Source organism: Semicossyphus pulcher, unplaced genomic scaffold, assembly GCF_022749685.1.
Source record: "Semicossyphus pulcher isolate SPU_LCO1_2020_fin unplaced genomic scaffold, fSemPul1.0.p SCAF_9, whole genome shotgun sequence".
In the NCBI taxonomy this organism is placed as follows: Eukaryota; Metazoa; Chordata; class Actinopteri; order Labriformes; family Labridae; genus Semicossyphus; species Semicossyphus pulcher.
In genome coordinates, this window is record NW_027211770.1 from 22,461,804 (window position 1) to 22,482,934 (window position 21,131).

Consider the following 21,131-nt stretch of genomic DNA (forward strand, 5'->3'; position numbering starts at 1 on the left):
TGAAGGGAGTTTGTTTGTTCTTAGATTGTTATTATTTTGGTTTTACCTAGGAATGCACAATATTGGATTTTTTGCCGATGTTTTCCAACCCTTTTTGCCGATTTCAATACCGATATATTTGGCACATGTTTTTTTCCACCTAATTGCAGAGAACAAAGTCTCCTCTGTAGTGGAAATGATATCATGCCTACTCTTATTGCAGTGGCCCACTGGCAGAAGCAGAAATAAATATAAATAAAATGTACACATTCACTGGGCAACACAAGAAAACTACTTAAACTTGGGTTATGTACAATATGCCATATTTATTTGTATGAATCATCGACCATTCAGGCATAATTAAAGTGTTGTTTTATCGGCTGAAAATATCGGCAGAAAAATGACATATCTGCCAATATCGTGCAGCCTTTGTTTTGCCCCTCTCCCATATAATCACTCGCCCTTCATTTCTGTGGCTATCCCTCTGGGAAAACTTTAAGACACCCTGGGTCCGCAATGCGTCCATCACCCTGACAGAAAAGCAAGAGACAATATGAACAGAAAACCTAAACAACAAGATCGACTGCCAAGATAAACCTTATCTACTTTTCAACAAGTATAACACAAATATATACCCAGTGTCAGTAGTAGAAACAATACATAGATAAATAAATGAATACATTTAACAAGGCAGCACAATCTTTCCTCTTCTTTATACCTACTGAAAATGTTTTTTGTACAACAGAATGAAGTTTGTGCTTTGCTTGAGTTCAATGTTCAAACTGTTCCACAAATTTTCAGCACAGTAAAAGTTCGATTCAGTTGTGTTTTATATTGATGTCAAATTTCCCTTTTTTCTTATAACGGGCTGTCAACTTGGAAAAGTTCCTGTCAGTAATGAATAAAAGTAGGAAGAATTAGAAGTGGGGCGCAAAACCTTATCGCAGCTAAAACGCTTTGACAGCATCACAAGTTCGCACTGGTTTCACTTCCCTTTTAAAATGTGAAGATTGGCTCCTTCTGAAGCTCTTATATCATGTAAATTTAGACTATTGTGTTTACAGAGCAACCAAAATGAATCACCACTTTCTGACACACAAAGATGAATCGCTCATCGGGAGAAAAACTTGACAGAATAATCAGCAGAGAGAATAATCTTTACGTGCAGCCGTTATTTTCACTCACATGAAATGAACACAATAGTTACTAAGAGCAAAGCTGAGCTCCCGGCCTGTAAAACATGCGATCACTCCTCTTCAGATGCGACTTGAAAGCGGCGTTTGAGTAACACAGGGATGACTGTGTGCAGGATTTGTCTTGACACAGTATCCGCACTCGTGTTATTGCTCTCTTTGGCTTTTTTTAATCATCTCATAAAGATTCATGGAAGAGTGCGGCCCACAGATCAACGTGGGCTGTAATGGCTTTTCCTGTCAACTCACTCATTACATTGATGTATTGTTTGGTATAAATATGCGTCAAAGTTGATTGTTCAGGGGGAGGAAATCTTTAATGGGTTACAAATTATGGATCCTGGCAGGCGGCTCCCAACTACAAACACAAGTGCAGAGGTACTTATTACTGTAGCTGAGATAAAGCCCGGTGATAACTCGACTCAATAATAGATCAATGGCTGTTTCTTTAAGGTTTCCCTGGGATACAGAGATTTACAGTTTTAATCAGCATACTGTGGGACCTCCACTCTCATTAGTTATACTGCGTCTGTGTTCAGCATTGATGTTGAGCTCATGAATTAATAACACGCGGAGGACTGTTACAGTTGCGTACATGGAGTGCAGAGGCCTCTGCACAGTCACATGTAATGACGCCACATTAAGAGACCGTGCGTTACAGTCTTTGAATACAGCGTGGGAATGACCCAGTGGGAATAGTGCACTGCTAAATTTAACACAGGAGCCTATAGCATCTTTCTCCCTGCAATATGTGGATGTGAAGCCGTGTGATTTATCTGCCGTCTGCCCTCTTACATGCTCCCTTCTATTAAAGAGCCAAACTCAGGGGAGCTTCTGCTAAAAATACGCCAAACTAGGTTACAATCAGAACTGAAATGAAGACCTCGGAGGTGTTTCTGGCTCCGGGCCCACTGCTGGGAATCTGACAGGCTCTGGTTGGATCCCAAGAAGCTCCACACAGAGCCGTCAAACCTATGCATTATGTAGCAGAGTAACCCTGTATGGTCAACACTATCCAGTCACTGGACTGTGAAATGCAATCTAAAGTCCACAGCCGCAAGAAATCGCTCCACGCACACACACACACGCACACACATGCCGACGACCTAGATGTGGAGGAAGGAGTGTCAATGTCAAAGACTCACGCAGAGCTTTGGCTCAGTCATCGCAGTGCATCAGCTGATGCAGGAGCAAGCCATCTAATTAATTAGGGCACGGATTATAATGTGTCGTAAAAGCCAACAGAGGCCTCTTAACTACTTTGTGCAAAAGTTGAGCTGCTTTTATATGTGTGTGTTTTAATTTGGAGGTAACTTTCATGTCGAGCAGTGTTAATGTCAGTAATAAAAATACTGCTGAAAAATCTTTTATCCAAGACGAGACGTTGACGAGCTTAAAATAGATCTTTGGTAATAAAAACTCTGACGATACGTATGTTTTATTCTGGTTAATGAGACGACACAGGACGAAAATGTTAGTGGTGGGCTGTCAGACATATTTTCCCCTGCTGTGCGTCTAATCTGTCTGTCAAAATACAAGCAATTCATTCCTGTAACTAGGTGACCTGGTTGGAGATAACAGGTATCACGAAGGTGGTTGTGAACTTTCTGTGTTAACTCTTTCTGCTTCAGGCTCCGTGCACGCTCACAGAAAAAGAGGCGTTTTATGCGTCATTTGGTCCGCCTGTTTAAATGAGAAGCGATGATGAAAAGTAATCTGTAGATGCCGTGTCCTCATCGTTCTCTTACTGTGTGGTTGATCTGCTGAATTTAAAGTGTTAATTTTACCTGAAGCAAACAGGTCATAATGATGAGGTGGAGACTGAAGGGGAGGGGGGTCGTATGTTCTGAACAGAGAAAACGTTTCGACTAAAAGTAATAACTAAAATGTTATGTGACTTTTTATTGACTAAAACTGGACTAAATGTTTTGCGTTATACAGTATTATTGTAACATTACTGCATTAAGCCTTAAAGGTATATTCTCTCTGTAAAGTCACTATCAGTCAGCGAATGAGGTAACACAATGGTGATTGAGCCTATGGCCCACTGATGAAAGCCTTTGTATTTGCAGTATATCGTATTATTACGGACTGGGTGTCTGTGGCGACTTTAATGGTAAAAGTCACAAGCGCCGCCCAGTTAGTGACGCGTTTTCCATCAGCCAGCAGTGGTTGGTCTGCCAGAGAGGGTAGGCGGAGCTAAGTGGATGCATTTGCAAATAAACAGTAATCTACTATGGCTGAACAAACAAAAAAGATCTATGACTACAGATACAACTTAAACAATAAGTGAAAATCCAAAGAAAAAGAAACAAATTCGATGCTCAGATGAAGGCAAACAGTCTGAAAAGGAAAGCCACGAGTAACAACCGTAACAAAGGGAGCCAACCATACATGTCTGTTTAAATTGGGATGTTTACTCCCATAGTTACCGTTTATCACCAAAGGTGCTGCCATCTGACTCTATGCTTTAAACTGATGCACATCGTCTGTGTTATTTAATCTGTTCTTTGCCCATTGTCTCTTTCACACAGTGAACTTTTGCACACTCCCTTAACAACGTCTGCACATTTCAGTACAAAATATTCAACTCTTTTAAAGCAAAATATACAGTAGATATAGTGTTCATACTTTATGTATTATATAATATATGTTTATACTGTTTCTATATCAGTTTCTCGACAGTGGGCATGCTGATGTTTACTTTGCTGCCTATTTTTTATTCTATTTCTATATGTACTTCTAGATTTCCTGTGCTATATTTATATGCACCAAAAACTCCAAGACAAACTCCTTGTATGTGTGAACCGTCTTTGCAATAAACCATGATTCTGATGTTTTCTGCTGCAGTTCTTCGACCCCGGCGAGGTGCTCTACGCCTACGACAGCCCTGCAGGCTACGGACTGATGGGCCTGCAGCTGCTGGCCTATGTGTGGTTCTGCTACGCCGTGCTCGTCTCCCTGAAACACTACCCTGAGAAACAGCCCTTCTACGTCCCCTTCTTCACCACGTACACACTATGGTGAGACCAGAAAGGAGGTTCAACAAACCCTCAGTCTAACCCCGGACTGTGGTTTGACTTACTCAGTTAAAATTCGCTGGCTTTGTGGTTACAGAACAGCTGATCAGAGTTAGTTCAATCAACTCTGAGTAGGTTCAGCCGGAGTTAAGTGCGTGCACGCTGACTATAAAAAGCCAGCATTAATGGAGCCCCGATACCACGATTCACCATGGCAACGGTACACAAAAAGAGGTCTTCCTACGTCACACCAGTGGAGCTCGAAATCCTCATGCGGACGTTCAGCGAATACGAGCATGTTTTTAGAAAAATAAAGTAACACGGCTGCAGCTGCAAAAGAGAGAGAAGCGGCGTGGGAAGAAACTGCTGCTCGAGTAAATGCGCAAGTTTGAACTGGTCTATTTATTTAATACTTAATCACGACTGGAAGCTAAAATTTATATTAATTTAGGAGCAATCCAGAGAAAAACATACATGGAAGCAGTTAAAAATAAAATACCAGAACATAAGACAGAACAGGCTCATGGCTGAACCTCACTTCAATCATATTTTAAATATTAAACTAATGAAATATCATTCAGTGGCTGTTTTAATGTGCATTAGCTTTATCCCTAACATGATGCTGACTTCACATACATTATAATTTATGTCGATTAAACTGAATTGTGTTAGTTTAAAAAAAAAAAATTCCAATAACTTAGGGCATCTTATTTGAGTGCTCTCGGCAGTGGTGGTGGAAAATCTAAAAATGGTGACTTTGACACAGATTTGTCTTTTGATTTTTTTTATCTTAATTATAAAAGACTTTTGCAAAGCGGTCAGAGCAGCACAGAGACGCAACGTTTCTTCTTTTTAATTCGGTAACCGCTCAAACACTCGCGTGAGACGGGCTGAATGAATGAGGAAGTCGAATGAGGGTTTTATATTCTCGAGGGAGGAGACAGCGCAAAACTCTCCTGAAGAAAACCTGCTCCCGACCAGGTTAGGTTCACAGACACAGTTACCATAGTAACCAACTCAGAGTTAAAGTTACCTCTCTTTCTGAAACAGCAAACCCGAAGTTTCTCTCATTTCAGGGTTAACAAACCCGGGGTTTTCACTAAACCCGCTTTCTGAAACGGACCCCTGCACTCTGCCCTTGCTGGGGGGATAATAGCACCTGAGCGGGAGATTGCAGGAGGAGCAAGACACACATTTTTCTGTTTGAGGTCTCCTCCATTTGAATAATTTATGGCGCTCAGTAAGAATGTGCATGAGATAGTTGATGCTTTAGCTGCGCGGGAATGAAGAGTTGTTTATTCTACATTTCCCCTCTACAACAGTGTGTGCCGAACCTCAGCGCTCGATTATTGTACTTGAGCGAATGATTGCTGGAGGAAAATATCCATTTTTCCTCAGCTGATGAGCTCTCTTCCATTAGAATAATTTATGCTGCCATACATGTGCCAGAAAGTTTAAAGCTTTGCTCTGGGGAGTACTGCTTTTCATTTACCCTGGGAAAAACCTGTCTCCATATGCAGCACAACGTCTCTGCCCTTCACTCACTCAGTATAATAGCGTGAGCTTGAAATGAAGAGTAGATTACAAAGACTAATATTATCTCAGTATTTCTCTCTCATTGCTGCCGCTATCTCCCGCCTCATTATCTTCGCCTCTCCTCTCCTCCAATCTTTATCTCTCTCCGTGCTTTACATCTATTTCCACTCTCTCCGCCTCTCACCCTCAAACTCCTTTCTCATCTTTTTCTTTTAATGTGTTTTCTCCACGCCATTATCCTAAATCGACTCACTTGTCTACCTCAGGTTTTTCGCAGTGCCTGTGATGGCTCTGATCGCCAACTTCGGGATTCCTCGCTGGGCCCGGGAGAAGATCGTCAACGGCATTCAGCTCGGCATCCACCTCTATGCTCACATCGTCTTCCTGGTACTTTACACGCACATACACACACACACACACACACACACACACACACACACACACACACACACACACACACACACACACACACACACACACACACAGGCAGAGGCTCTTAGGCTCTTGCAGACCCTTGCACTTCTACATAGTTCACATTATTCAAGAGTCGTTATTGCCATTGTCAGTCATACATAATTCACTATCCTTGAGTCATAACTGCCTCATGCTGATTGTCTCCTCCACACATCATTATCTGCCTCCTCCTCACCTTCTCGACACGTTGTTCCTCACTAATGGGCCGTACTGCTCGCCTGAATGTCCTTTTATGTTTCTGCTCGCTGCACGCACTGCAAGTCTCATTTCTTTACTTTATAAACTGTTTATATAAAGATGATATATGAAAGAATCACATCTCATCCTTTTGTCCCTTAGATTATCACACGACCTTCAGCAGCCAATAAGAACTTCCCGTATCACGTCCGGACGTCCCAGATCGGGATCCTGCTGTCTAGTCCCAAAGCAGGCGAGGGGGCGGAGAGCTTCCCCCATCACGCTTATGGAAATAGCTCGTTCCTGGGAGACTCTCAACCCAACTTCACTGAACTGTTCTCCATCCAATCAGTGAGTCTAACTTTACATGTGTTTGGATGCATGCTTGATATCCTGGACTTAGATTTTTGCATATAAAGAAACAGAACAGCGAGTGACTGTAGAGAGAAATTCAGTCTAAAAAACAATTATTAGTAGAGATAGACCAATATGGTTTTTTCAGGGCCGATACCGATACCGATTATTAGTAGTCAAGGAGGCCGATAACTGATATTTGGAGCCAATATTAATTTGCAGTAAAAGTGAAAATATTGGCGTCAAAATTTTGAATAATACAAACTCCAACACTTTGTTTAAATGCCTTTAAGCATATGTTTATTAAACAAACAAACTAAAAGCGCAGGGAGTTCCCAGGGTCAGCAGCATCTCTTATAAAGTTAACTGAAAATTTAAATAAATAAATAATTAACTTCCTGAAGTTTTATTAAGTAAATAAAACAAAGTTAAATAAAATTTGCAAAGAAATGAACTTTTTCTCCTCTAAAATAAAAAAAAATGGCCGATGCCATGCTATTCGATGGCCACGTCTGGCCCATGTATTTGCAACACAAGAACTTCTCGAGAAATTATCGTGGCCGATAATCGGCCCGGCCGATAATCGGTCGATCCCTAATTATTAGTCAATACATTTGATTAAATCTGCACCGTTCATGAACGTTAAGTTTAAATACATTAAAGTGCAGTAACAGGTTAAAGATGTGCAGCACCCGAATCAGACTTTCAGCTCATGCAGCGTTTGTGTCGATATTCAGTTTAAATGTTTCCTGACCATTTTGAAGTGTTTGCTTTTTGAAATTAGATTTCCCTGAGCTGGACTCGTTTTTTTTAATGTGGAAAATGTAGCTTGAAATGATCTGCTGTCCCTCCCTAAGACAGATTCGTCACATCACAAAGCAGCAGTGTAACAGTAACTGCTGTCTTCCTGTCGGCTTTATGTGAATGGCCATGAGCACAGATATAAAAACATGTGGGCACAAGTAAATAATGATAAATAGGAACTTTTACATGTCCAAACGAATGTGTCACATTTTTAATTGTCTTGTTTAGGAAACTTAAAAATCTGCGGATGTTGCTTTTTCATAAAGCGCGGGAATATGTGACGGAGGAAGAGCTTCAAATCTTCAACTACACTGATACAACATGCAGACACTAGCAGGAGATATACAGCACAGATCTGCAACTGAAATAATTGTTAACAGTAGACAAAATGCACGACAACTTACATAAAGTTAGACAGAGACAAGTTTACAGCCGTCTGAAATATCACACAAGTGCGGTAAAGAAAACAAGTTACCAAAGTACAGCAGTTACAAAATGTACATTTGAAAGTGTCGCCGGATAAAGGGAGTTGTTCGGATGTAAGGAAGCACTTTGTTGTCTGTCTTTTTGAGGCCAGTGTAAAGAGGTGTCTGGTGCTTAGTTCCTCAGGTTCTTGTTAGAAATCCAGCACCAGCATTGCTGCGTTTGCTGCAGACATCTAATTGGAAGACACTGGGAGAGTCTGACTGCTGGATGTACAAAAAAACAAGTTGGCCTTTAGTCTTTGTGAGCCAGTTATCAGGGTTGGCATTAAGAGTTTCCCCTCTGTGTCAGAAAGTAAAACACACTCCGTCCTTCCTTTCTTTTAAAGTGGAGTTAATGTTGCAGATGTAGAAGTAATTACTTGCGTTGATACAGTGAGTCTGTTGTACCTGGGTGTTTAGTGAAAGAACAAGGGTAATCTTTGTGTTGTCTCTGAAGTCATATTGTTTTGTTGTATTTAGCCTGAAGGGGAAATTGTGACTTTATCACAGTAGTCTTTGTGCTATAACACAGCCTGAGTTATCCAGGAAACCGTTTATAGATAAAACACATTTTTCCTTTGGATTTCCTAAAAGGGCCGAAGACCTTCAAAAAGTACAGTTTAAAAAATACTCTGTTCAGAGCAAAAGAAACGTCCAGCTGGAGGGACTGGAGGGAACTTTGTAAAAATGTCTAATGGAAAGTGAAATGAAAAGTTTGGTCTCATTAGCTTCACTGCATAACACTGGAACACGGTTTGTTGCTTCATCAGTTTTAATTATTTCCTACATGATATTTGTAGAGTCGCAGTTTCATGTAAATAAATGTCTGCTCAGTCAAACACAATGTGATTGAGCCTATGGCCCACTGACGAAAGCCTTCGCATCTGCAGTATATAGTATTATTATGGACTGGGTGTCTGGTGACATTTTCAAAATAAAATACCAAACATGTTATGAATCAAAATGGGAGAATGTTCAAGTCATAGATCCATCAATCCTTATCCTGTTCAGGGCCGCAGGGGGGGCTGGAGCCAATCGCAGCTGTCACTGGGCGAGAGGCAGGGTGGGTACAACCTGGACTGACCGGCAGTTAATCACAGGGCTGACACATAGAAACACACAACTTTTCATGTGTACTCTCACGGGGAGAACATGCAAACTCCACGCAGAAAGGCCCACTTTGTCTGAACCGGGATTCAAACCAGGAACCTTCTAGCTGTGTGGCGTCAGTGCTAACCACTGCACCACAATGCAGCCCAGTCATAGATTTATTTGGTTTTCAAACAGTTTGTACAGTAAAAGAAGAAGAGCTAAGGTGACATTTTCACTGTTTTCTGATGTTTTGTAGACAAAGCAGTTTTTAGATTCATCAAAAAATAATTGGGATGGGGCGCCGCTTCAGCTCAGTTGGTAGAGCACTACACCTGTATTGGGGTCGGGTTTGATAATCTGTGGGTTGTGGAGAGTAAAGTCAGTGACCAGGAGGTCAGGAAACCCAGTACTGTAATTTAAACCCACCAGTGTCACCACCACAGCACGGTGAGCAGGAGGAGAAGCTGTCAGAATGTGATGTATAGTATGTATGGTGCTACCGACACAGTGAGTGACTGCTGTGACCCCTCTGTGACCTCCATCCAAAAGGATCACACAGGTCAAAATGTTAAACCCATCTTCTTTCTTCCAGGACCCGGTGAAGACGGTGGAGGAGACGGTGGCTCGAAAAGGGCCCGAGGTGCCGAGGAACAGCGAGCAGAAGATCATCACCACCGCAGCCGACTTGACATCGATACTGCCCCCACCTCCTCCTCCGATCCCCCCACGCCTGGCCGCACGCTCGCCCCCGCTGCCACCACGGCTCCCTTCCTTCACCGAGTATTTCAGCATGCAGAGCGGAGGAGGAGCAGGGTTCGGAACGAAGGCATGAGACTGAGAGGGAGAGAGGGATAGGCAAGGAGGGGACGGACTGAATGACAATACAAAGTAAAGAAAAGGTCAGAGTGGAAATCAAAGTGTTGAAGACGGAAGAGCCAAAAAAAGACGAGAAATCTTCGGAAAAGTGAATCTCTAAACGGTCCCTTTTCACCTGTGAATGAAAATAACCCTGAAGGGCAGGAGTGGAGGTGGCAGTGTCTGTGAGATAGGAGTGCTGAGCTTGTTAAAGAATAAAGAAGCAATAAATATTTGATGTTGACCAGTAAAAGGCACACAGGGAGAAAGATGACAAAGTGGATGTAGCCAGAGCAATAGAATGATAGCTGTGCACGACGCGGAAATGAACAAAATCCTTGAAATACTTTTATTCAAACATTCATGAGGCATTGATGGTATGCCTGGAAGAGTTTGTAAATAGCTGAAACTGGAGAGAGCTTCTACTCTATATAGTTTTATTTAAAAAAAGGGAAATTGTTTTTATGTTTCTTTTCCACATCATTAAATTCCAGTTGGTGCTGTGACCATCAAAAGAATCTCATGCCATTACATTTACCTGATTCATGTAAAAACCGTTTTTTATGTTTGACACATTTTGATAAAGCATAGATATTTACTCTGTATGGAGTTTGTTGGGTTCCTTTATATTCTTCTATAATTCATTGCAGCTGGTTATTCTGGATTGATATGCTGATGTGTTAATGTAAAACGTCACGTTTACTGTGGGCACTCGTAAAACACGCATGTTTGTATTGTATATCCCGTCCAGAAAGCTGATATATGTACTCCACGTGACCATACAATATTAGCTTATTGTGTGTATTGAAATCTATACATTTGTAAATACATACAATAGGCTTTAGTCTATTTTGATTGGATAAAATAAGTTAATTCCAGTTACAAACCCTCTCGCGCTGTCAAACACAATATCAAACCAATATTATACACTATTGGTATTGGTTGAATTTTTACTAGAGTGCATTATATGCCTGCTCAAAAATGTCATTTCTGTGTATGTAGACGTTGGTGAATGTACTGATGCAATACAGCACAAGAACAGGGGTGATTATTTAGTTACTGGACCACTACACCTTTATAGATTTATCCTTTCTCTATCTGTGGCTCTCACATGCAACACATCCATGATTTAAGAGCAGGAGGCTGCCTTTCTTTAAATACAAGTAACTTTATCCTCACCCCTGTCTACTACCTGAAACGTGAGTATTTGTTGGCCTAATCTCGTTGTTAAAAGCTGAACAAATATGACAAGTTTCATTTCCCCTAAAATCGAGCTATAACAAAAAAAAAAAGCCTTGTAGATGAACTATGAAAACGGCAACACAACTGTACATTTTGTCTGTCCTGCATGGAGCACTTTAATGTTCCTGGTCTTAGTCTGTTTATCCGTGATGATGTCACCTTTATACGACTGCTTTGAAAACCTGTATTCACACCACATCCAGTAGTATTCCAGATGCGCACACACCTGTAAATACAGTCTGAAAACGATCATCGGCTGCCCGGACATTTTAGAGAACGTATCATGCTTAGTCAGAGTAATTTGACATTAAATTACTGAAGTTGATAAGTCGTGTAAGAGTGTCATTAAACTGGGTTTACCACCAGCTCCCTGCAATTCAGAGACTGTGAAATCTGTGAAAGGACGACACAATATCACCTGTTTTATCTCAACAATTCACTAATTACTGACTCATAAAAGTGGTGGTACTCAGTTAATTTACTATATACACATGGCAGCCATTTTCCTCTGACATCACACTCAGGATGGGAAGCTCAGATGCTGTTATAATGTTACACTGCTATAAACAAAGAAAATGTATCATTCCACTACCTCCAAAAATGATCAGCAACTGAAAAGAAAACGGATTTGGGCATCCGGTCATATTCGTATTTAAAACAACATAACACGCCGTTAGCTTCCATCACACAAAAGCTAATCTTAGCATTCAGCCACTACGACAACAGCTGTACAACATAGTAGCATGTTTGCGTCCCGCCCTGTGTGTGACCTCAGAGAAAAATGGCCGCCGTGTGAATATGGTGAACACTCCACGGATTTATCAATGGCGATCTTGCTGTAATGAAGTCTTGTAGGACTGTGGTGTGTAACCTGTACGAGTGTAGTCAGAGGTGTAACGTGAAACAGAATGATACTTGAATTAGAGTATTAGTCGTTATTGCTGATTATGTGTCTGGTTAATATTAGGCATGTCTGCCATTTTGTCTGCTGTTGCCTATTGTTATGGTTGCCATGACTCAACTGAATAGACACTGGGTGACTAAGCTTAACAGACAGGATTACTGATACTGTACCATTGCTTAAAACATCTGTGTATATTGACATACAACAACTGGACTGAGACACTTAGGGGAGAGAATAGAGATTATGTATGCATGACAGAGAACAGCACAGCTTTTAGGCGACTCAGAGCGATCTGGTTAAGAGCACATCACTGAAGCACTGTTCAAATGCATTTTAATGGTGTCAAATGACGATTCTAAATATGCTGTACATATACACTTTTTGCCAAAATAATAAAAAACTATGGTTTTATTAGAGGCCTTGTTTGGGTGTGTGTATTATTTGGCTGCTGTGTCCGTGTTTGAGTCTGGACAAGGGCACGTGTCCAGAGGAGTTAATGTAATAACTGTAAATCATATTTAGAGTGTGTTCTCATTACAAGAGTGCATTAAAGTAAAACACCACAGGGACACAGTCCAGGCTGGTCACAATCTGATGTTGGCCAGCCTAATTATTTCACAGTGAGTGCCAGTATCCCCCGCTCTGCGACTGCTGGAGTGCACAGTCACAACAAAAAGCCTGTCTGCATTTGTTCTGCAGTGAGGGGCGACGTTTGGAAATGGCTTTCAGTCTAATTGCTGCAACAGCAGCAAGGGAATTAAAATCAAACCTTTTACCATTATATGCAACAATTTGTGATGTTCAGGAGTTATTTTGTATTAGTATTGTCTTTATTCTATTATTTTCCATCCACATAGAATGACATGTAATTTCAATATTTAACTGTTATACCAGTAAATGAAATAAGGCTTTAAATATTAGCACCAAGCACTTCCTAGCTGTAAATAATAATAATTCCTTGCAATATGATCAATCAATCAACACGACCTGCACAATAGTGGCAGAAATTAAAAGTTAGATGAACCGATAATTAATGTTACATTTTTGCTCATTTTTCACTTACCTGTTAAGTCGATGAGATTTGTAGTTAGAACAGTGTTGCTACAGGTGAGTCAGCTTACTGAAACTCCACACAAAAAGATTGAACAGTCTCCTACCAGTCGCACCAATCCCTCTTTTAGTTTTACTCTGTATAACGCCTCATTACAGCCCACAAGCAGGGACAAAAATAAAGTTAAGGTTACTGACTTTGGCAGGATATTCAAGACCACTTATTATCCACTGAGACCTTTTCAGTGAGAACGTATTTCAAAAGTGCCAGACAGACTTCAAGTGCTGCAGATAACCTGTAATAGAGTGAACAGCACAGGTGTAATGAATAAAATTAATTATGGTTCAATGCTATTAAAGACTTGAAGTTGAGGCTTAATTAATGTTATTACTAACACCTGTGGTATTACTGCTACATCATCTCTGAATGTCTGCTGTGAAAATGTGCTGCAGTAGGGTGTTAGAACCACACAGTCACTGGTTAGAGCTGCTTAAACCTGTAACTATAACCAGACAAAAAATACGAGTTGAAATGACTGACTGTCAGTGGATAATGCAGGATGATCACTGCTCAACGCGGCTAAATCTAATCAGTTGAATAACTTCTTTAAAGAAGCCTGTATAACATACTGGAGGTGCCGAGCTTGAAAAAAGCAGGTTGCATTGTGGGAAATGAGGAATCAAGTGTTTTCGAACTTGACCAAACAAGACTAAGAGCTGCTTATTTGGCCTTTGCAGCTGTATCGTTTGATACACATCAAAGAGGGTACCTGAGTATTGCTGTTGAGTAACAGCAAATCTAACGGGGCAAACCTGCGGAGTACATGTTCAAAGAAACGAGGCAAAAAAAATCTGTTATTTCTGTTAAGAAACATTATTTATTAATACATTATCAGTTATAAATGTCCATTGCCTTTTTTCCCCCCAAGACATGCATCAGTCTCTTTAAGCCACAGTCTGCAGCATCTGTAAGTGGCTTTTTAGAAGCAGTTCAGCACCACATCCGACACCTTTCAGCGACAACCGCCAGACGGGTTTTAATTAAGCTTTGGCAGTTAACTGTTGTGCCTTCTCCTCTCTGTAGCCTTTGAGCAGCTGGTTGATGAGAGTGAGTTCGTTCTCTTTTCTGACAGGATAGAGACGAGGGAAGGGGTTGCCTTTGTACTCCAGGACGGCCATCTTGGCTCTGTCCAGGTTCTGTCTGTTTGGGACGCGTGCCATCCGCGTGTAGCCTTTTGACTGAGTCTCAAACCGAGGAGCAAGGACTTTGAAGAGCTTTGGGACCAGATCTTTTTCCTGAAGAGAAGAAGCAGAGTCAACTAAAAATAAACTCCACATCGACTACTTAAAATTCAGATGGAGAGAGCGTGAAACTTCACACAGTTGAGAGAGAGCAGCAGTCACATACCGTCAGCCAAAAGCTCGCCATTTTCATCGCCTTCTCATCAGTGTCTCCTTTCTTGGCGTAGTCAACAAGCTGGGAGAAACGAAACAAGGATACACATGCAGTGTGAACGGGTGTGTGGATGAAGGAGGAATCAAACTGAGAATATTTTGCATGATAGACTCTTTCATATTCACTTCATATTATTAATCTTGGTGAGTGCACATTTTTAAAGTTGGGTTGTGGTGCAGCGATTGACGTAAGAGGTGTCTGCAGAAACACTTCAAACACCCTCACATTATAGTCTCATCTATATTTAGTAAAAAGCCAAACACATCAACCTCTGCAAACACATGCTCCATCACATATCAGATAACCAGTTACATTTAGTTTTGATAGTTAATATTGATCCAAATTTATGATGATAAAATGTAATAAAAAATATTCGTAACTCACTATATGCCCGATATTGCCAGAAGTATTTAGACAGTCCTGTCCAGATACTGCTTCTGTAACAGCCCAGGCCGTCCAGCTCATCCTAACTAATGATATTGTCACAGCAGCATCCTAATGTCTATGCTTGTGTTGTGAGGCATTTAGTAATCACATATGGCTGTAATGTTTGGGTTTACACATACTTTAGCCAGTATTAAATATGCTATTTGAACTACTGAGGAATATTTTGACTTTTAGGCAAATGGCCCAGATGATTACAACTTAATACTAATGTATTACATAGAGGAGGACAGTTGTATGCATATTCTGTTGAAAATTTAGGCCATATAAAGAATGTAATAAAGGCAACAAGTTAATATATATTGGGCAAAAAAATGGAAACATTCTGCTCTCAAATTAAACACAAAATATGTGCAACACTTATCATAAGGTTTGTGGTGTTTTCAACAATGCTGCACCCTTTTATAAACAATGTATAGATATTTGAATATTGAATCATTGTATGAATTGTATGTATTCATTCATACATGAATCAATTTGTGCAGTTTCTTTATAACATTTTTAATTTTGATAATGCATCTGAAGGGTTATATTGTCAGTTTATTGTACCGTCTATATTTTGTTTAATTTAGCATATATCACATTATCAAGTTTATGCACACATATACCAGCATGAAAACGAAGTAGTCAAAAATAGTTAGACTATAGGTTGCCTTTGCTTGTTTTAGAACAAATATTGTTTAAGTTTTAGTTTTATTGAAATAATGTTACTTTGAATATTTCCAACTGAGGTTTCACATATTGTATTCTTAATTATAGCCTTCTCCTCTTCCAACTTCAAGCTGTCAGGACCAAACCATCACCGACGCTGATACTATCCATGAACAACAACAAATGATGTATCTTTTACACTGCTATCATTTGGCTAATAATAAGAAGCAGTCTAATACTGTAACATTAGCTTAATGTTAGCTAGCTAGTTAGCAGCATCGCCAAGTGGTCGTTACCTTCTCGGCGTAGAAGCGGACTTCATCGGCTCGGGCCAGCGTGGTTTCTATCCTCTCGTGTCGGACCAGTCCTGTCAAAATGTTTCGCAGCATGTTGATTCGGGACTCGGGACCCAGACCCATCTTCCGGGCCACCCGGCCGTGGGAGATCAACATTTGCAACGTGAGACGCATCTTGTACGGCTAGATTCGCCTGCAAGAGTCCGCGAGAAACAAACAAAGTACACAAAGGTTTCCGAGTGAAGCGTATAATGTTGTCAGAAGCTCATCCAGCTACATAATAGAGCAGTTACCTCCAGGAACGAACAAATCCTGAGGTCAGTTAAGTCAATGCGGAGTTTACAGGGGTTGACATTGGTGGTGCGTCGTCAAATGTGTCCGACTGGATGATGGAACTGTTAATGGGTTAGTTCCGCTATACTTAATGCAACCAGAAACGATACAAAAAAAAGAGCAGAATCAGTCTTATTATTGCTTTAGAAAATAATTACATAAGAAAAAAATTATATGTATGTGTTTTGACATGGAAAGGTTTTGCAATTCCTTTTATAATTCAACTTTTGTTTTGTTTAATCTATTTTTTGTCTATTATAACTAGACTTTTCCTCTATTGTATATTATGGCTTTTAACGTGGTAAAAAAATATCTCAAGTTTATAAGTTATATTTAGTGAATTATTTTCCCGTGTATCAATGGCCATGTAGATTTGCCAGGTAGATCAGAAGTACAGAGAAAAGAGAGATGTGACCATACGAACTTTGAGCACATTCTTTTATTCAATTCTCCAATGTATCAGGCACAGTGTCCTGGACACAGGATTTTACAGTACAGACACAACTGTAGCAGAGTTACTATTGGATGGGACTCATGGTGCTCTGCAGCCAGTCTGTGAAAATGCAGGTCTGATGCAAGAGAGAGCGAAATATAAACGGAAGGCATATTGAAACTTCCTGTCACATCAGGCTTTAGGAACATTTCTGTGTCATGAAAGAGAAATAAATCATTGCCTTAGGGAATTTTTTTTTTTTTTCAACTTTGCAAAGACACCTGAATGGTTTTTCTCTGCCCACCCAAAACCCATGACATGACACCCTGCAGCTTACTATAATACCCAACAAGACCACCAAAGTCACCCTGAGAGTGGGGCAGCAAAGTAGTTAAACATAAAAGAAAGTGTTAAGGCTGAAGGAGGGATGACTTGTTTGCAAGGGTGTTTGACTGGACCTACAATTTGTGGCAGTAACAGTGAGCAGCAGACACCACAGAGTGATCGTGGACCAGGAAGTCTCCACAAAAGCCAGAGACGGGCTCCGGGTGAAACTGGCAAAGAATGAAAAGGGTCAGCAAACACATTTTTGTGTCTCTTTTGTTCATTTTCTGAATGTTCATGCTCTCACCAGTTAAAGCCCTTAATAAAGAGAAGAGAAGAACTTTGTCATTCCTAAATTCAGCCAAAAACAAGGCTTCATAGTTTAAATAGAATTCTTGTTTAAGGATTTTGCTGAATTCTGTCACATAAATACACCTCCAAACTGCGTGTATTATGTTTGTATGAGATGCTGTTGCTCTGGCCTGGTTTGAGCACAGCACAGCATGTTTTGTACAGGTTGTAATCAGCTTCCTGACCTTGACTCGGCCCCAGATGAATGTCCAGGTGGAGCCTCTCTCACAGACTGAGTCACTGGCTCGCTCCGGCCTCGGCTAATGAAACCTGCAGGGAAATCTCTCCTGTACAGAGAAACTGCTTCAAAATGTGTATGTGAATTATTATCTGTCTCTCAATGGATGTCCACAGTTTTCAAAGTATATTTGTAACTTAAAAAAAAAAAAAATAACAGCATTCTTTCCCTTTATACGTTTCCAGGACTTCCTGTGGCATCTGGTCCAGTCTGTGCCTCAGAAGCCTGCCGCTGAAAATATTTCCACTAGTTTTTATTTTCTCACAATTAAAAACACAGCCAAGAAGCTTTTATTTTGTCAGTTGCTATCGTTTATCTGTTTATTTATTTATTTGCGTCTGCATTGGTGTGGTTCGCTCTCAAAATAATTGGCTTTGCTTGAATTGACTCTCTTGAGGAAATAGGCTTTTTGCAGACCGGAATATATTCGGAAGCATTAAGGTAATTCTGACTAAGATGAATGTTATTATGATTTTAAAGTGAGATCATTAATCATGAAAAAATTTAAAGCACACCCACAATATAGTGGAGAAAAAAAACTATTAACATAAAAGTAGTGTGAACATTTTGTCATGTTTCTGTTCATGTGTATCTGATTAAGAGTATATTAATGTTGCATATTGTTATTCTTCTCCCTCTGATTGCCTGTTTGTGGGGGACAGACTGTACTGCTTCTTTGGTTGAATGGACATCAGCTAACGGCTTAACTGTTAGCACATTGTATATTTTTGTAATAAGACATGGTGTCCTCTCATCAGTGTCGTGAACAGATGCAGTTTACCCAGTAATTCCCTTGTCTCACTGTGTCTTGATGAGCAGTAAACTGTGAACACTTCAGTAAATAATCAAAGCATTCTGATGACAACAGCATGTTTTAGAGAGTGCAAAAAAACAAGGGAAGCAAACAGTTTGGAAGTCAAGTTGTAAGACTTTATTGACTCAGATGGAAAATGGCTGCACATTGATCAAAACTCTACAGCAACACTGGAGTTAGAACGATAGAAGAGAGGCAGCAGAGTACGATGGTCGTCACATGATCAGACTTAATAGCTGGCCATGGTGCTCTCCAGCCAGTCGTTGAAGATGCAGACCTGTGAATGGAGACAGAACCAGGTTTTAGCACAGCAGCAACTATGATTCCTTTTAATTGAGCACATGCACAAAGTACATTTCTATATGACTTATTATGAAGAGATGTTTTAGGTTTACCTTGGCGTAGACACCGGGGTGATCCCTCTCGGCACATCCGTAGCCCCAGGACACAACACCCTGCAGCTCACCGTTGCACACGACGGGGCCACCAGAGTCACCCTGAGAACAGAGAGGGAAGGATGTTAAATGTTAAATAAACCTCAACAAGCAATACCAGACATTTCTCACAATTTACAATCCCATACCTGGCAAGAGTCCTTGCCTCCCTCCAGGTATCCAGCGCAGAACATAGCATCAGTGATCATGCCGGGGTAGGAGTTGTTACAGTCGCTGAAGGACAGGATGGGGATGTTCAGGCACTGCAGCTTGTCGCCGTTAGCAGCTGGAGATCAAGAGAGAAATAAAGACATCAAGCTGGAGCTACACTGCAGGTAAAACATACATGTCGAAAGCATGATGCAGGATTCATTACTCACAGGAGCTCATGGTGTTGCCCCAGCCGGAGACTTTGCACATGGTGCCAGCGGGGGCACAGCTGCTGGGCAGAGCCACAGGCTGCACGTACTGGTTGAGGGTGGCGGGCTTGCTCAGCTTGATCAGCATGATGTCATTGTCGATGTTGTAGGAGCTGTACCTGGGGTGGCGGATGACGCGGGAGGAGCTGATGAACTGCTCGGTTCCCTCGTTGACCCTGATGTGGTGCTCTCCAAGACGGACCTCAACGCGGCTAAGACATGTGAAAAACTGGAGGTCAGTGAAAAGAAACACAAAATGAATCTGCTTACACCTCAGGAAAACAGGAGGGATTTGCTTACGACTTGTAGCAGTGAGCAGCAGACACAACCCAGTTCTCGCTGACCAGGGAGCCTCCACAGAAGTGGTAGCCAGAGTTCAGAGACACCTGATGGGGCTGGGAGTGGGGAGTGCACTCATACCCTCCGACGATCTTGTCGTCCTCCAAAGCAACTGCAAACAAGGACGAATCAGCAACAGGTGAGTTTTTGCTTCAAGTAAAAAACTACAAAGTATGCATTATTCAGGTGACTACTGAGGATGGTCAGAGATCAATCAGCCATTCTCAAACACAAAACCCTGCCTTTGAAAGATTCAATTATTATTTTAGTCAAAGTTCTTAAACTTAAAGGGTAAAGATCAACAGACTGTTAGTCTGCTAGTAAAGAAGTTCACACTCACAAGCAGCTCCGATGAGCAGAACGAAGACGAGAGACCTCATGGTTGCTGTGTGATCTAGTCGATGAGAGACTTCACCTGGAGCTCTGGTTTATATTCACAGTCAGGAGGGCCGCCCTGCTCTCGGCCGCGGTCATTGGTCAGTGAGGAGCCAATCCCTGTCACGGACGTTAGGCTTTAGGTGATTCATCTCTAGAATAAGATAAGAAACACTTTTCTTTAAAGAAGTAACTGGTTTAGTCAGTACGGAGAGTATAAATATAGAGCCTATAGATCCATTATGTACTTTTTTCATTTATTACACTAAAAGTAAAATGATTTCCTCTATGATCCATAATATATAGAAAATGTGTTATTTAAACCTCTACACAAGACTTGCCTCGTGAGATTAACACTCACGGACACATTTACTGTTTTATCATTAAAGTGTCTTTAATCTTGACTAACAGAGAGGATGAACATTTCTTCTTTTCATAAAGGTTTTTAAGAAACAAGAATAATTACATTTTACTTATGTGTAGTTTTTGGGTGCATACACGCAGCTGATGCAGTCTTTATCCAATATAACACTTAATAACATTTCAGAGAGAATTTTTCATATACACTTCATTTTTCTAACAGCTGTGGTTGCTCTGCAGAAATGTGGTTTAGATGGAAAATATATGATGAGCTCTAACATATGATTTACTGCTTTTAAGCAGTATATGGAGTTTAATTTAACAGTCTGCAAATATATATATATTTTTTCACAATATTTCCATTACTTTTTTTTAAATGCAGTTTCAGCAACAATTGCAAAGAGTTGCGAAACATTTCCCACAGAAATGAATGAGAGATTGACAAAATCAAAGCTCAAACCCACCAATCTTTGGGGCCATACAGCTTGTCCAAACTTCATCATAGAAAGATCATTTAAAGATTAAATGGGTCACAAGACTCGGGACTTTATTGTCATAAAGAGGCATTTTCATTGCTAGCACGGTTTTCACAAAATTGCAGTTTATGTTTTAACCACATTTCAGAGGGTTTCAGGGCTTACAGTGAGCGTGTGTTGTGTGGAATGTTCGTGTTTAGAGTGGATGATGTCATCGCTAGAGTGGAGAGGAGCTTTGAAATAT

At 40.7% G+C, this 21,131-nt stretch overlaps 3 protein-coding genes across 3 annotated transcripts in view; 1 reads left to right on the top strand and 2 right to left on the bottom strand.

Annotated features, from left to right (window-relative positions):
• tmem145 (transmembrane protein 145) overlaps nucleotides 1-12,499 on the top strand; it is a 46,835-nt gene extending 34,336 nt beyond the window's left edge. The window contains exons 12-15 of the mRNA XM_069657097.1: nucleotides 4,023-4,195; nucleotides 5,995-6,115; nucleotides 6,542-6,730; nucleotides 9,686-12,499. Coding sequence (XP_069513198.1) covers nucleotides 4,023-4,195; nucleotides 5,995-6,115; nucleotides 6,542-6,730; nucleotides 9,686-9,925 — 723 coding nt within the window. The 3' untranslated portion in view covers nucleotides 9,926-12,499. The remainder of the gene's footprint in view (nucleotides 1-4,022; nucleotides 4,196-5,994; nucleotides 6,116-6,541; nucleotides 6,731-9,685) is intronic.
• A 1,521-nt stretch (nucleotides 12,500-14,020) lies between these two features.
• On the bottom strand, nucleotides 14,021-16,366 carry mrpl17 (mitochondrial ribosomal protein L17). The gene is made up of 4 exons (XM_069656827.1): nucleotides 16,285-16,366; nucleotides 15,992-16,184; nucleotides 14,553-14,621; nucleotides 14,021-14,440 (listed from the first exon to the last, which is right to left on the bottom strand). Exons 2-4 carry the CDS (start codon nucleotides 16,163-16,165, stop codon nucleotides 14,186-14,188), a joined length of 498 nt encoding a protein of 165 aa, XP_069512928.1. The 5' UTR covers nucleotides 16,166-16,184; nucleotides 16,285-16,366; the 3' UTR covers nucleotides 14,021-14,185.
• A 2,262-nt stretch (nucleotides 16,367-18,628) lies between these two features.
• LOC138583802 (trypsin-1-like) lies at nucleotides 18,629-20,068 on the bottom strand. The gene is made up of 6 exons (XM_069655804.1): nucleotides 20,017-20,068; nucleotides 19,638-19,788; nucleotides 19,299-19,549; nucleotides 19,068-19,204; nucleotides 18,880-18,981; nucleotides 18,629-18,761 (listed from the first exon to the last, which is right to left on the bottom strand). The coding sequence occupies exons 1-6, from the start codon at nucleotides 20,054-20,056 to the stop codon at nucleotides 18,714-18,716; spliced, it is 729 nt and encodes a 242-aa protein (XP_069511905.1). The 5' UTR covers nucleotides 20,057-20,068; the 3' UTR covers nucleotides 18,629-18,713.
• Between the last annotated feature and the right edge of the window lie 1,063 nt (nucleotides 20,069-21,131).

Coding starts and splice junctions, on each gene's coding strand:
- LOC138583802 (XM_069655804.1), bottom strand. CDS start 20,056: ATGAGGTCTCTCGTCTTCGTTCTGCTCATCGGAGCTGCTT. Junction 19,205..19,298: donor GGGCAACACCATGAGCTCCT/GTGAGTAATGAA, acceptor CTTGATCTCCAG/CTGCTAACGGCGACAAGCTG. Junction 18,982..19,067: donor GAGGCAAGGACTCTTGCCAG/GTATGGGATTGT, acceptor CTCTGTTCTCAG/GGTGACTCTGGTGGCCCCGT.
- mrpl17 (XM_069656827.1), bottom strand. CDS start 16,165: ATGCGTCTCACGTTGCAAATGTTGATCTCCCACGGCCGGGTGGCCCGG. Junction 14,622..15,991: donor TCCGCTTCTACGCCGAGAAG/GTAACGACCACT, acceptor CGTTTCTCCCAG/CTTGTTGACTACGCCAAGAA. Junction 14,441..14,552: donor TGGCGAGCTTTTGGCTGACG/GTATGTGACTGC, acceptor TCTTCTCTTCAG/GAAAAAGATCTGGTCCCAAA.